Source organism: Artemia franciscana, chromosome 10 (assembly GCF_032884065.1).
Source record: "Artemia franciscana chromosome 10, ASM3288406v1, whole genome shotgun sequence".
Classification (NCBI taxonomy): domain Eukaryota; kingdom Metazoa; phylum Arthropoda; class Branchiopoda; order Anostraca; family Artemiidae; genus Artemia; species Artemia franciscana.
Genome location: NC_088872.1, coordinates 29,683,325 through 29,698,179, shown reverse-complemented (window position 1 = coordinate 29,698,179; position 14,855 = coordinate 29,683,325). Strand labels below are relative to the sequence as shown.

General features: G+C 33.7%; 1 protein-coding gene across 1 annotated transcript in view; it reads right to left on the bottom strand.

Moving 5' to 3' along the window:
- Positions 1-14,855, bottom strand: part of LOC136032040 (low-density lipoprotein receptor-related protein 6-like) — a 113,146-nt gene that overhangs the window by 38,168 nt on the left and 60,123 nt on the right. Inside the window, exons 9-10 of the mRNA XM_065712130.1 lie at positions 8,244-8,474; positions 1,040-1,346 (exon numbers count right to left, since the gene is read on the bottom strand). Of these exons, the coding sequence (XP_065568202.1) occupies positions 1,040-1,346; positions 8,244-8,474 (538 nt within the window). The remainder of the gene's footprint in view (positions 1-1,039; positions 1,347-8,243; positions 8,475-14,855) is intronic.

Sequence of the window (14,855 nt, the reverse complement as noted above, 5' to 3'; positions counted from 1 at the left end):
TAGACACCAAGCAAAAATAAAAATAGAAATAATTAGTGCTGGAGCTGTGGACATAACAATTCAAAGTTTTACCCAATTAAGCTTTACTGAACCTTACTAAAATCTATTTTTATCGAGATAAGTACTTTACAGAAGCACATCGTAACAGTTCTTGAATGCTATAGTTAAATTCTACTAGATTTGAGAAACGGGTTCTCCAACCTCAAACAATGTAAAGAGGGTATAAGAGAGAAGATAATATCTTAGAAGAGAAGGAGAGAGGGAAAGAGAGAGTGTGAGAGAGACGGAATTTGTTCTTTCTCTGACACACTCTCTCTCAACGGTGGAGGAGAGCGTAAAATGTAACCTGAGGGCCGAGTCTCACCCCTTGACGTCCCTGCACTGAACTTATGAAGAAGTAATATTTTCTCGGGGGCTACTACCTTCTAGTGATTTTGTTTCTCCCTATTGTTGTATCTTTCTTAATTTATTTCTAGCGGCTTTTCTGCCGGTCCTTCTTCTCGTCGAATAGCTTTCCTTTTTTGGCCTTCTAGTTTTTATAAGTACATTCTAGATTTAAAAGTAGATACAATTACATTGAAAATAATTAAGAAGACAAACAGAGATTTTTACTCATAAACCTTTAAACTCTTCAGAATCAATTTTATATACTGTGACGAGAAAGCTATCTGAAGACACGACTTCAATCGTTATTAGTTTTTAGTGATTTTCTGTCTAGTAATGTTTAGGTCATTGAAGAATTTTGTTTTGATCGAAAACAACCCAGTAAATGACAGTGCTACCTTAAAATTTGAATAAAAGTGGTAACAGATTTGAATCTTATTTCTCTGGAAAATATTTGACTCATATTCTTGAAAATTAAAAGCTCATTAATGGACTTTACTAGCAGTTTTTTGATATACTGATATTCAAAAAAGGGGGGAAAGAAGGAAATCCCTCCACCCACAAATTGTTTTATAGGATATTCCATGGTGAATAACTTCTCTTAGCATTTACAATTTTAGCCGGCAGACTTTAACAATCCTAAAAGTAAACTTACCCATAGGACATGCACAAACATGGCCTGAAGGCTTGTAAAAACACAAATGAGAACAGTTGCCATTATTATTTGCACATGTATTCCAGCCTCTCTTTTTCGTCATATCAATAGCTTTTAGGCCCATTAGGTCTGGAAGCTGATCAATAACCACTCGTCGTTCATGAACATTTTTCTTGTGTGCTCGTTCAATGCTTCGATGCTGCCAATCGGTCCAATAGATATAGTCTCCCAATAATGTAAATCCAAAAATATGCGGAACTCCTTCAACAATCAGCTCTTTTCGTCCAGACCCATCCAAACTGGCAACCTTCAAAACAAGTACATGTTTAGAGTATCACCCATGTGCTAATATTTTTCTATAACTTTAGTAATGTATGCAATTTCAAAGACATAATTGTTTTTTAAAAACCATTTGAGAGACATAGGGCAAAAATTGAGGGATCGGAAACTCGCCAACTAAAAAAGAATTAAAAAAGTAACAAGATTAAAATCAGAATTTAATACTGGAAGAAAATTTCAAGCGTGCGAGGGACAAAGCCCATGCATCATTCAATCGAAGGATAAGAGACGCCATGATAACACATGTGCGAGGGCCGAAGGCCCAAGCGAACTGGACAGACGTGATGAAAACCATAAAGCGGGCCTTTGACGAAAATCTACCGAGGCCAAATTGAGGATTGATTACGACTATACAATCGCTTTCAACATGCGTGCATACAAGGGGGAGGGTTACTCCAACATATGTTAGTTCTGCAACGGATCTCCCTGTCCCAAAATGTTTTAAGAATGTGGCCTAGAAATGTACATTTATAGCGATTATCATTCTAATTACTCAAGGAAAAACTAACCATTACCCACTCCCCCAAGATTTGAATCTCAGTGTACATGTGGTCTTTACACATACTTTATTATTATTATTATTATTATTTTTATTTTACTTTCATTCTTTGCCTCTGAGTTTGGATTTCTATGCGAACACTAAACGAAAATATGGACGTGACGACAGTCGCACCTACCAAAAACTGCTAATGAGGAAAATCGAGCATTTGCCTTATATCTACGTTAAAACTTCTATAATTACTTACAACAATAAATCACGATGGAAAATCTTACTTGGATCACGTTTGGAAATTTTCCTTTTCCAAGAAAATATTTACGTGCTCAAGCTCATGTTTCCGAGATGAAAAAGAGAATAAAAAATCCTAAGATATCATATCGATTAACTAAAAGAAAAGTTCTGCCAAATGAAAATAAAGAGCGATATAAAAACCCTTAATACTATAGTCTCAAAATATTAATGATATTGATCATGGTCTCCACAATGCACAAGTTAAACTTTAATGTAAAGAGCGGACGACTCAGGAGATGGTAGCTAACCTTCCATATAAGACAATTTCCGTTTTTCTTTAAACTTCCAACATGGCGCTAATTTAATTTATCTTTTTAATTTGAAAAACTTTTCCCACAAAAGAGGTTTATTAAAGAAAAGTAATGAGCTACATTAAACCAAAAATAAGCAGAAATAAAGTCAAATTGTAAAACTACCACATATCACCCTCAATAAATAAATGAAAACCAAAATAAACAGAAATTACAATAAATAACCGAGTCAACCTAGCCTTACCTATCACCATCAAACCTTGCATAAAACTGACAAAGCTAACAGGCAAAGCTGACTAAATCCAAGGAGAAAAAAAAATGAATTTTGGACGTTCACGGGTGAATGTCGACATTGAGGGCCAGATAAAGGGCGATTGGAACGATTGGGCCCACTGGGGCCCCGCGTTTGAAAGGGCCCAGCGCTGCCATCAAAATGAACATTTTTTTCGAAACCGGCTCCAGATCATGGAGTAAGAAGCAGCCAGCTTCCCTCCAAACAAAAAACGCTACGTGGTTTGTTAATTTTTTTTTTAATTTCTTAAATTATTTTAAAATATTATTTTGGGACTTAACACAATTTGTGCAATATTTATAGTCATTAATTTTACCTGTTTCAAACATTTTTCACCAGGAAAACTGTAATGTTTTGTGTGATCCATTTTCTCGTCTGATCAATTCAACTCAAATTATCTATAACCCATCTTTTACAAAAAGAGGGCGATACACCCTTAAGATGGAGTAATAAAAAAATAATAAAAAAGCTATAAATAAATACAAATCAACACCAACAGACCATCAAATAAGTAATAATGTGAAATATTCTTAATAATTCCAATGGGCGTTGCTTCTGGAGGGAGATCATTTTCCAGGCTAAAACCAATAAAAAATTATCTGATGTCAACAATGAATCAAGAGAGATTAAATAGTTTAGCAATTATGTCGATTGTAAGTGGAGACGCAAGGAAATTACATTTTCAAAGCAGTTTTAGAAGAATTATAGAACAAAACTTAGAAGTTTTTAAATTCATTTATTCATATTCTGTTATGTAAATCTCAAAAGGCATTTTCAGCTGTTTCATAATATCTAGAGGACAAAAACGTAAATTAATGTAAGCTCAAAATGAGAACGAAAAAGGACAAGAGGACAAAAACGTTAGCTCAAAGTGAATAAAGTGGACCATCACATGAGGCAAGATAAATCTGAGAGATGTAAATGCACTGGTAAAAATGAACAAAATATACCATCAAAAGTGACAAGACTAATCCGTGAAGCTAAGGCAAGGAGCATTGAAAAAAATGTCTGAAGGAATGAACGAAAATGAAGAACAGGGAAAAATTTAATTAGAATACTTGCGAAAACGAGAATTGCAACGAGTCAATAAGGAAATTGAAAAACAAAGAAAAAGAAATGTGAAAGCGAGAATTACAACGAATCAAGAATGAAAACGAAGAACAAAAAAAAAATATGTGGTTAGAAGATATCCGACTGCGATAACAGAGAAATGTACAGTTAGAAGAACGACAACGAGAATTATAACCAACAGTGGGAATCAGAACGTGTCTAAAATAAAAGTGAAGAACAGAGAATTGTAGGGTTAGCAGACATTCGAGAGAGATGCCGTAAACTACGCAAGTAAACTACGAAAGATGCCGTAAACTACGCAAGTTTTAATTACAAGTCAATGGAACCCTTCGACGTTGAATGTATTCACTGTGGAGTCCTCCATTTTCCCGAAGGAAAAGTAGTCAACAAAGGTGATTTATTTCAGGGTTGCTGTCTGCTTTGTCAGATTGCATTGTCACCTCCACAATTTCCCAACGAATTGGTTTGGCCTGTTTAAGGACATCACTTGCTCTCTAAAGAGTTCAACGAACATACGAAACTTGAACTCATGTGTTGCTTTAGCTTTATTGAACGTAAGCGATGATCAAACCATCAATAGTCGTAAAGTTTTTGGCTCCAAAGTAGCTGCACTAATTTATCATAAAATCAATGTAGTGGCACATCCATCATAGACCCTTGAAGACCTGAAGGTGATTTTGAGCCACATTAATAGGGCCAAATGTACTTTTTAGACCTTGATGAATCTGCTAAAGAGCACCTTGCACATCCTTTAGATCATGGGATCTCTCGTAATCCAATGGATTTCTTGGAAGAAATATTGCGAGACATAAACAACTAAGTAAAAGGTTACGTGAAAATGTGAAAAGTGGAGGATGATTTAAATCAACCTGTTGCTTCGCTAGGGAACAACCTCTCATAGAAGATAAGTGAAAATGAGTCAATATTTAAAAGCCTGCCACGTAGACGTTGGTCCCCGGGTACTATATATATATATATATATATATATATATATATATATATATATATATATATATATATATATATATATATATATATATATATATATATATATATATATATATATATATATATATATATATATATATATATATATATATATATATATATATATATATATATATATATATATATATATATATATATATATATATATATATATATATATATATATATATATATATATATATATATATATATATATATATATATATATATATATATATATATATATATATATATATATATATATATATATATATATATATATATATATATATATATATATATATATATATATATATATATATATATATATATATATATATATATATATATATATATATATATATATATATATATATATAATATATATATATATATATATATATATATATATATATATATATATATATATATATATATATATATATATATATATATATATATATATATATATATATATATATATATATATATATATATATATATATATATATATATATATATATATATATATATATATATAATATATATATATATATATATATATATATATATATATATATATATATATATATATATATATATATATATATATATATATATATATATATATATATATATATATATATATATATATATATATATATATATATATATATATATATATATATATATATATATATATATATATATATATATATATATATATATATATATATATATATATATATATATATATATATATATATATATATATATATATGTATATAGGGGTGGCGAAGCGCCACCCCAACAGCTAGTATATATATATATATATATATATATATATATATATATATATATATATATATATATATATATATATATATATATATATATATGTACACTAAATTTAATATACAGAGGGCCCAGCAAAAAAAAGGCCCCGCACCTAGTCGAACCGGCCCTGTCAACATTCTTCAATTTCGATCTTTCACGGTAGCATATACACACGTTACTCTGAATGTCCAAAATCTGGTTAATGTCAACATTCACTTATGAATGTTGGAGATACCTTTTTCTCCGCTTGGATACAATTAGCTTTGCGAGTCAGCTTTTTCTATCTTATGCAAGCTATGATAGTAAAAGTTCAAGTTATTATTTCTTACAAGATTAATGCACTATGAATTAGATTAAAAAACATATGGATAATACAATTACAGTCAAAATAAACGAACTTCTCTAATGAAGATCAGGAAACTCAATTGCACTTGAAAAAAAATCAACAGTGACAATCTTGATAAAGACCACTTAAAACTTAAGAAAAGGCCTTAAAAAAGGGTTACAAGTTTCTATAGCACATTAGCAGTGCTTCCTTTCAACAATTAAACCAATCACAGGGCCACGAGCCATGATTTGAATCTACTGAGGAAACTGAGGATATAAAATAACTATACACTATACGTGATAATAAGTACATGTGACAATCAGTACATGGACGGACAGAAGGTCAAAATCCAAATAATTAAGAAGCAATAATTAGAAATATCGCCACCAAACAAAGAAGAAACAAAAAAAAAGAACATTTTGGGATCAATTCTGGTTGAAGCGATTAATCAGAACATTTAATTGTCAGGGGGAAAGCTATTAACTGGAGAAAATCATTCACGCGAATAAATAGTGGTGATATCATGTTATTAACCTTTGCAAGCTCAGAGCAATAATAATTTCACAGGCTATTATACCTGTTCTTTATTGAAAGGCTTGGTTTGTTCTTTTTCCTACCCGTTGGAAAAATCGAGCAGTAAAAGCTCATTAGAATTTACCATAATACTTCAGTTCGTTCAACTTAAAACATGAATTTCTGCCAACAAGAAAGTCAGAAAAGGTTATGCGGTTCTAACATGATGAATTGAAACTGCTACAGGTGTTGCAGAGGCTTATCTTATAGTCACGTAGCAGATTATAATCACTACAATTTACATATGCCATGTCAATGACAATCATTTGAAAAAAAAAGAAAATACAAAAGGGGACCCACTCCTCCATATAAATAAAATTTTAGGTTAAGAGTACAGTATTTTCTTACTAGGGCGAACTAATGAAAGACAAGATGAATTATTCCACCGAGAGAGAATTTTAGGGCACATAGATTACAAAAAAGAAGTATTTCCGGAGGTTTTGATGGTATGATGGTTCCTTCTTTGGTCAATGTGTGGGGAAGATTACCATTCAGAACATAATATGGGTGAGTCTGATTGACCTAAGCATGGATATTTCCGGTATGGCTACAGGGCAAACAAGTTGACTAGTTAAATTTTTCAAAAGTAATTGTTAAAAGAATACTAAAAATATGAGGAGGTATATCCATATAAGTATGCGTCCATTAATGTTTGCAGCACAGAGAGCACTTTATGATTAATGTATTAACCAAGATCTTTTTGACAGCAATGGTTTATTTTTATTTACTTTAAGCTTTTGTTTTTAAAAGCCAACTTGCGGCTTGTATTTTGTTAGATACACACATAAATTATACCCATTCCTTCTCATAGCCCTAAGGAAGAAAAATGAAAAGGCACGATCTCTGGAAAATGCGGAGGCGAATTCACGTCGGCTTATCTCGTATTCCATATCGTGCAAATCATATATTTTTTTTTTATAAATTGTTCTTTTTAATTCCTTCATCATAGAGCTTTGAATAGTGACTGCAAGTTTATTATATTTATTTCTCTCAGATAGGGACAAAACTAAAGTTAGAATATTTCGGTGGTCACATTGGGCATAGTGAATACGAAACAGCTACCAGTCAATCAAGCAACAAAAGTGTTTTTTTCAAGAATTAAAAATCTTATAAAACTGATCAAAAATTTTTCATCGTGTATAAAAACAGTTTTTCCATGAAAAACTGTTCACAATCAAACTTCTTTTTTCTTCTTTATTCTTTAGGACCATCATATAGCTTTGAGGCTCTGGGGTTGTCTCAGTCACTCTTGCCATAGGGCTAGGTGTCATAGTATTTTTAGAGTGCAAAATTCAGAAATAATTGACTGTCAAAATGCTTTGTTACTATTAAATAAACGCCAAGAACGAGGCTAAGACTCAGCTCACGAGAATGTGCTGAAATGACAGAGTCGGAAAAGGCGATAGTTGCAAGGCATTTGTCAGAAAAGACATCTTTCAACAAATGAGGAAAGAAACACATTCATTAAAAGACATTTTCTAGTAAAATGGCTAGGATTAGGTTATTCTCAGAGACTTGAAAACATGCAAGCTTACTTGAAATGAAATTATTACGACAACGATTTCTTTCTTGATGCATGCTTGCTCAGTAATTCAAATCTTTATTCGCTTTTTGGTAGTGTTATTCTTCCAATGGCCAGTGTGTTTGACCATGAGTCGTCATAGTCTTTGGCTTTAGGAATTAAAAACCCACTAAAATTGCATACCCATCCTTCCTAAACAAAAAGAAAAAAATACCTCGATTTTATCAAGTTTAGCATCACACCAGTAAAGTTTTTGCTCAACCAAATCGACAGCAATTCCATTTGGCCAGCCAAGTGATGTATTTGCAATGATTTTCCTTTCACTACCATCCAAATAGGCTCGCTCTATGAGTGCAACCTTTCCCCAGTCTGTCCAAAACATTAGACCAGCTTCAGGGTGAAGAGCCAATGCTCGAGGTTCATCTAGCGCTTCTGATATAACAATCTGAAATAAGCAAAAGCATAATCCATGAGAGAAATATACCGGATTATGATACCCAGCCTCGTATTGGGCTTAGGTCCAACCCGATGAATCGACGCAACAATTACGCGAAAATTCATTTCGAGGCGGTCACATTGTAATGGGGCTATATTTCGTCAAAATAATAAAATGCAGGAGAATATATGAGAGTTTTGGGATTATTCGTGAACATTATGTGTTTTAAGGAGGGTGAGACAAATCCTCCCTTTTCCTGCGTCTCTGACTGACTCAATGTATTCTGTAGAATAAACAACTAATCGCTAGTTCACTAACACTGAATAGTAGAAAAGAGTGCAAGTACTTGGTCACAAAGGTTAATGAATATTCAGTTCAACGGGTTTAGCTAGATGCAATAGGAAGCATGGTCATTTCATAATTATAAAAAGCATAGAAATAACTTATTATTACTAGAAAATACAATTCTCACAAAAAAACAAAGTTAAAAAAGGAAAAAAAAGTACAAATAAAACTTCAGTAGCAAGAAACAATATTTATAAAAGCACGAGCAATAGCAAAAACAAAAAGTTGTAGGCAGTGTCACAAAAAAAGAAGAAGAAAGTGATGTTCCAATTACCAACAGCAAAAGGCTTAGAAATTTCAAATGCCTTCAGCAACCAAGAAGTAAAGAACATATGCCGAAAACAATACAAAAGAATTCTCTTAGAGAATATTTAAATTTAATATTAGAGAATATCGTAAAACTTTGGACCCTAGCTTCCCTATTTCCTGCTTTCTCTATGCCATGTACAGGACTGCAAGTTCAGCCTCTTTCTTTTCAGCTTCAAGCCTCTGTTTATCCAATTTATCCTGTTCATCCACTAGGGTATAGTTCATAGCTGATCTGGCCACAGCAGGTTCTTTGTGATCGGCACAAGATCTGGTCTGTTCTCATAATTGCGAAGACCATCAGCAACAAAAGCTTTAGCGTTTAGGGTCCGCTCCTCTGTACAGGCTTGCACGCTAGTCATCAACTGAGCTGAATGAGAAAATTCTCGCTCTACGCCTGTGCTTCCGGGGCAGAGTGACAGAGTTACTCTAACTACTCGAACCAGGGCCTGATATTACACACCACTAGCTTGTGTCTTCAGTTCGAGGACCTTTTGCCAATAACTAGTGATTCGTGTACTGTTCGTAGGTAGTGACACAGGATCCAAATAAACTATTAACTATTCTCCTTGGACTTTCTCTATATTCCTCTTAAACGGATGTTTTTTTGTTTTTTTTTTTGCCGACGTGCAGAATATCGCTGCAACCCATCGGGTGGGAATCTGGCTTGGAAATGCCAAAACAGATAAGGATTTTGAAAAAGTAGCTTTGACATGCTTCCTAACTCGCAGGAAAAAAATTCCTCATCTTTCTTAGACGCTTTTGAAGGAATGACAGGGTTCGCTCGTTACGCAAAAGATGATCTAGATATACTTCTGTAGTACTGTCTACGCCTTCATATCCTACGGCAAGGCGATGGTTGTCATCATCGGCACGTGCAATCTGCTCCAAAAAACGGTGCACAAGTGTCGCAGCTCGAAACTCAGCACACGAATCAACGTCTCTTGCCGTTGAAACACCTCAGTGAATGCAATGAAGGTATTTGCAAAGCTCACAACAAACTCAATTCCAACTTCCATTGTTGACTTTCTTAGCCAACTGACAATTTTCAGGTTTTTCGGATTGAACTTAAGGTACTTTAAGCTCTTTTTTGTTGGCACGAATTTCAGGAAAAATTATAAAGGACAGGTCATTACACGATGAAGCAGCTTCCAGCTTCTCCTGCAGTACGCCTTGCCTTGGGGATTTGCTTTACGAACGTATGATACGAACCTTAACTCTAAGCTGACACTGGCTAAAATTGTCACAACGAGCAGGCCATCCGCTGAAAAAATGGTAAACAATAATGATTATATCGGAAAATTTCCCCCGAGTTGCTGTAGTTCTTTTTGGAACACATTATGCACTGCAAGAATGTTGCAAGTACCAATATCTAAAAGACCTTTTGAAAACTACCTTTTCTTTCCCGAGTCGACGATTGAACAAACTTTCTTATTAACAGCTGGACCATCCCTCGCAAGCGTCAAAAATATCTCAAATGGAAGTCCTTCGTCTTCTAAGCACTGGAGAAGCTTCTTTCTAAGATCCTCACTGGTAGCATGTCCCAGCCAATATGTTTTAAGATGCCGAGTAATAACTAGTTTTTGCTCCTCCGAAAACTATCGGTCTTGTATTTAGAGTGTTTTCAACCTAGCATTGTTCGTGATCTCATCATATTGCAGTAAAAAGTCAGGCGTCTATATGTTTTCAATTAAAATATCCCTAAAATCTACTGTCAACAAATACGTCTTTTTGGCATTTAACGAGAAGCTACCGGACAGCACTAGGGAAGACAGTTCGAAAGACATCGGCAATATCATCACACACAACAGCAGCGAAAGAACTGGCAATGATCTTCAAATCCACATTATTTCTGTCCTTGCAGCCACAAGTCTCCCAAAACATCTCAAGTTTCTTCTCTGGTATAGCATTTCCAGCTTGAGACACGTTTTGGGTTGAAGTTGATGCAGCGAGTCCGGCTAGATGCGGTTTTAGCACAGTGGGCGCATTCATCTTATGTCCCTTTACAGAAGCATCTCGAAGAAGAACTTGAAATTCTTTTTGAAGAAGACTCAGCTCTAAACAGGCACCTGGAGAAATCCAGAAAGGTAACATGAAGGGTGCACGAAAGCACAGAATGGCTTATCGCCAACCACCCATTGCAATTCCTGGCAAAGGACAGAGTCGAGGATCAGCACCGCGAGTATGGCCTTTCGAGCTGAAACTGTAATCTTTACCTTTTTCTTACATAGTAGCCAAAAATCAACAATCGCATTAAAAAAAAAATTTTCTTTTGCGAACAAATACTAAAGTGACAGTGATTCAGGAATCGAAGCTTTGATACAAACAGTAATTTGTAATCTTGAAAACAAATTTTCCGGAATTCCAAAAAAGAGCCAGAAACCATCGAAAATCGGACCAGGTCGGAATAAAAAACTGCAGCAATAAAATCGCCATGGCTGAAAACTATAAACTAGAGGTCTGCAGTCCCCCACTGTGAATAGTACCAGATAAATATGCTCAATACACTCAGGGGCGATATTTGATAATAGCGACTGGCAACTAGCGACATAATAACCAACAATCCTAACCGGTTATTTATTTTGTTTTATACTTTCAGTAAAGCGCTAGTCAATTTAGAACGGTATGGATTTAGGGGTGATTACTTTGTTCGCTTTTAAGTTTCAACTTCGGTCTTTAGTTTCATCACAAAAACAGTGTTTTGATTCTATTAGTAACAGATAAAGCCAACAAGAACACTGTTTATTTCTTACTTTTTGACGTCCCTCAAACTTATCGGTCATAATTTGTATCCTCTACTGGTAATAGGTAAAAATACAAAAAGAAAGGCAAAAACTAAACATGTAACTGAACAATCTTGTCCAAAATATACATCTTCTCAACAGCCCGTTTGGGTGGATGCTCAGTGCAAGAAGGCCTTTGAGCAGCTATGGTAGGATTATTCATCTCGAATAAAACATATCTTTTCTAGGAAATTGACTGTTTCACCATACATTAGTTCCCTAGATTGATGAAAAAAAAACCCTCAAAGCATGAAAAAACAAATAGAAACTTTAGTGGCAGGTTTACCAAAATAGTGGCAAAAAGTGACCCGTCCCAAAAAAGGGATATGATTTTAGAAACTGCGGCCCATTCCTGTTCATCTCTTCATCCCATTCTTCAATTGGCCAAGTATGACCTTAAGATTATTAATTAGAAAAAAGTCTTTCAGAGAAAAGTACAGAATTACATTAAACCGAAGATGAACAGAAATAAATTCAAATAATTTTTCAAGCGTAAAAGTACCATAAATCGCCATCAATAAATACATGAAACTCAAAAACATTAGAATTTACAATAATAACAAAGTCAAACTAAAAAAGAACAGAAACTACACCAAAGAGGAGAAGGGTTAACACCCTTTAAAGGCCAGAACACAATTTGTACTTTACTGAAAACAATCCTTATTTCGAGCTAGGTGCTTTAACTTCTCCTAACATAGAAAAAACCATCATAGCCAATGTGGAGTGACAGCTATATATATATATATATATATATATATATATATATATATATATATATATATATATATATATATATATATATATATATATATATATATATATATATATATATATATATATATATATATATATATATATATATATATATATATATATATTACATTCAAAATAGGTCCCAGCGTAAATTATCATGTTGGGACGACCCCCCCCAAAAAAAAAAACATATATGTATATATATACTAACACAAAAAAAATAATTAATAACTTCCTCGGAAAAACCTCTCACTCCCCCCGCCCCCACTAAAAAACAATCCCAACATTCTTAAATTAATATACGAACAGGAACATACTGATATTCATTCCTAAAAGAATTAACAATTATGGATTGATTAAAGTTGAAAAAGAGATGAGATTTATAATCTATTTTGTAGCATTATACCTTATTCTGTTCCCAATAGATTATATCTATAAGATTTTGACAACATAACTGCACTCAAACCCTTTTAATTTTAATTCAAAAGTAGCAGCCCAGAGAATTTCAACTTAATACCTTGTTCCTTTTGTATATGTTGCTGATAAGTCCTACAGACAACCAGTATGCAAACAGTGCCTTTTGATTTAGTTTTACGACAACATAAACTTTATCTGAAATCTTTACTTTATAACATATTCCCGTCAAAAATAGCCGTCTATGCCATTTTGATAACCTGAATACACTTAAGCTATTTTGATTCAGTTTAATAGTAGCAGTAGTAGAAGTAGTAGTAAAAGTTATAAAAATATTAGTAGTCCCGAAAGTTTTAGCATAAAAATCTAACACGTTGCTGGGATATTGCTGATAGCCCTTTGGTAATTCGTATGTCTATGGTATTTTGACTTAATCCAACATCCTCCTTAAAATGCCTGTAAATATTCAACCTAATGCTCTAAGCCGTTCTTTAAATATTGCTGATACGCCCTGGTGACAACGTGTATCCATATGCTGTGTTTTGATTTTGTTCAACACCCACCTCACAGTCCCTGAAAGTTCTACCTTAATACCCTATGCATTAACACTAGTAGCAGTCGAGATAGTATTGGCAGTATTCATATAGTGCCTTTCTGGTTCGTTCGAAATCCCTTCAACAAACCCTGACAGTTTCAACTTAATACTTTAAACCGTTACAGACATGTTTAGCCTTGTCAATAGTAGTCCTAGCAGCAGCAACAGTGCTACTACTAGTAGGAGATTTAGGAGTATGCATAAAGTGCCTTTTTATTAGTTCAACATCCATCCTCAAAATGCCCTGAAAGGCTCAACTTAAAACTCTCTAAACGTTCCTGAAATATTTCTGATACACCCTTTTGACAGCCTGCATAAATTCAGTGTGTTTCGATTTAAATCAACATACCCCTCAATGTTTCCAAAAATGTCTGATCAATACCTTTAGCCTTAGTAGTAATATGAATTTACTACCTTTTTGTATGTTCAGCTTCCCTTTCGACATGTACTAATAGTTTCAACTTAATACTCTAAGCTATTCCTGAAAAATTGCACATGCACCCTTTTGACAACCTGCATTCACAGAGTGGGTTTTGATTTAGTTCAACATCTCCCTAAACATTCCAAGAAAACTTCACATTAATACCCTTAGCCTCTGCAGTAGTAGTAGTGGCAAAAGAGGTAGCATGAACAGAGTGCCTTTTGATTTGTTCAACATCCACCTTAATATAGCCTGAAAGTTTTAAGTTAATTTTCAAAGCCGTTCCTAAGATATTGTTTATTAACCTTTTAACAACCTGAATGCACAAAGTGTGCTTTGATTTAGCTCAAACACCCCATAAATGAACGTTTTACCTTAAAACCACTAGCCTGAGTGGTAGATGTAATCAGAGTAATAGTATGAACACAGTGCCTTTTGGTTGGTTCAACATCCCCCGTAACTTACGCGAGAAGTTTCATCTTATTGCTCTAAGCCATTCTTGAGATATTGCTGATAAACCCTTTGACAACCTACGCGCATATAGCATGCTTTGATTTAGTTCCCCCAAAATCCCCCTAAACATTCCTTCAAAGCTTCACTATAATACCCTTGACCTCACTTAGTAGTTGTAGCAGTATTCACGTAGCGCCTTTTGTTTTTTTTAAAAACCCCTCAATATAACCTGAAAGTTTGAACTTAATACCCCAAGTAGCTCCTGGAATGTTGCTGATAAGTCCTATTGACAACCTGCATGCACATAGTAGGTTTTGAAT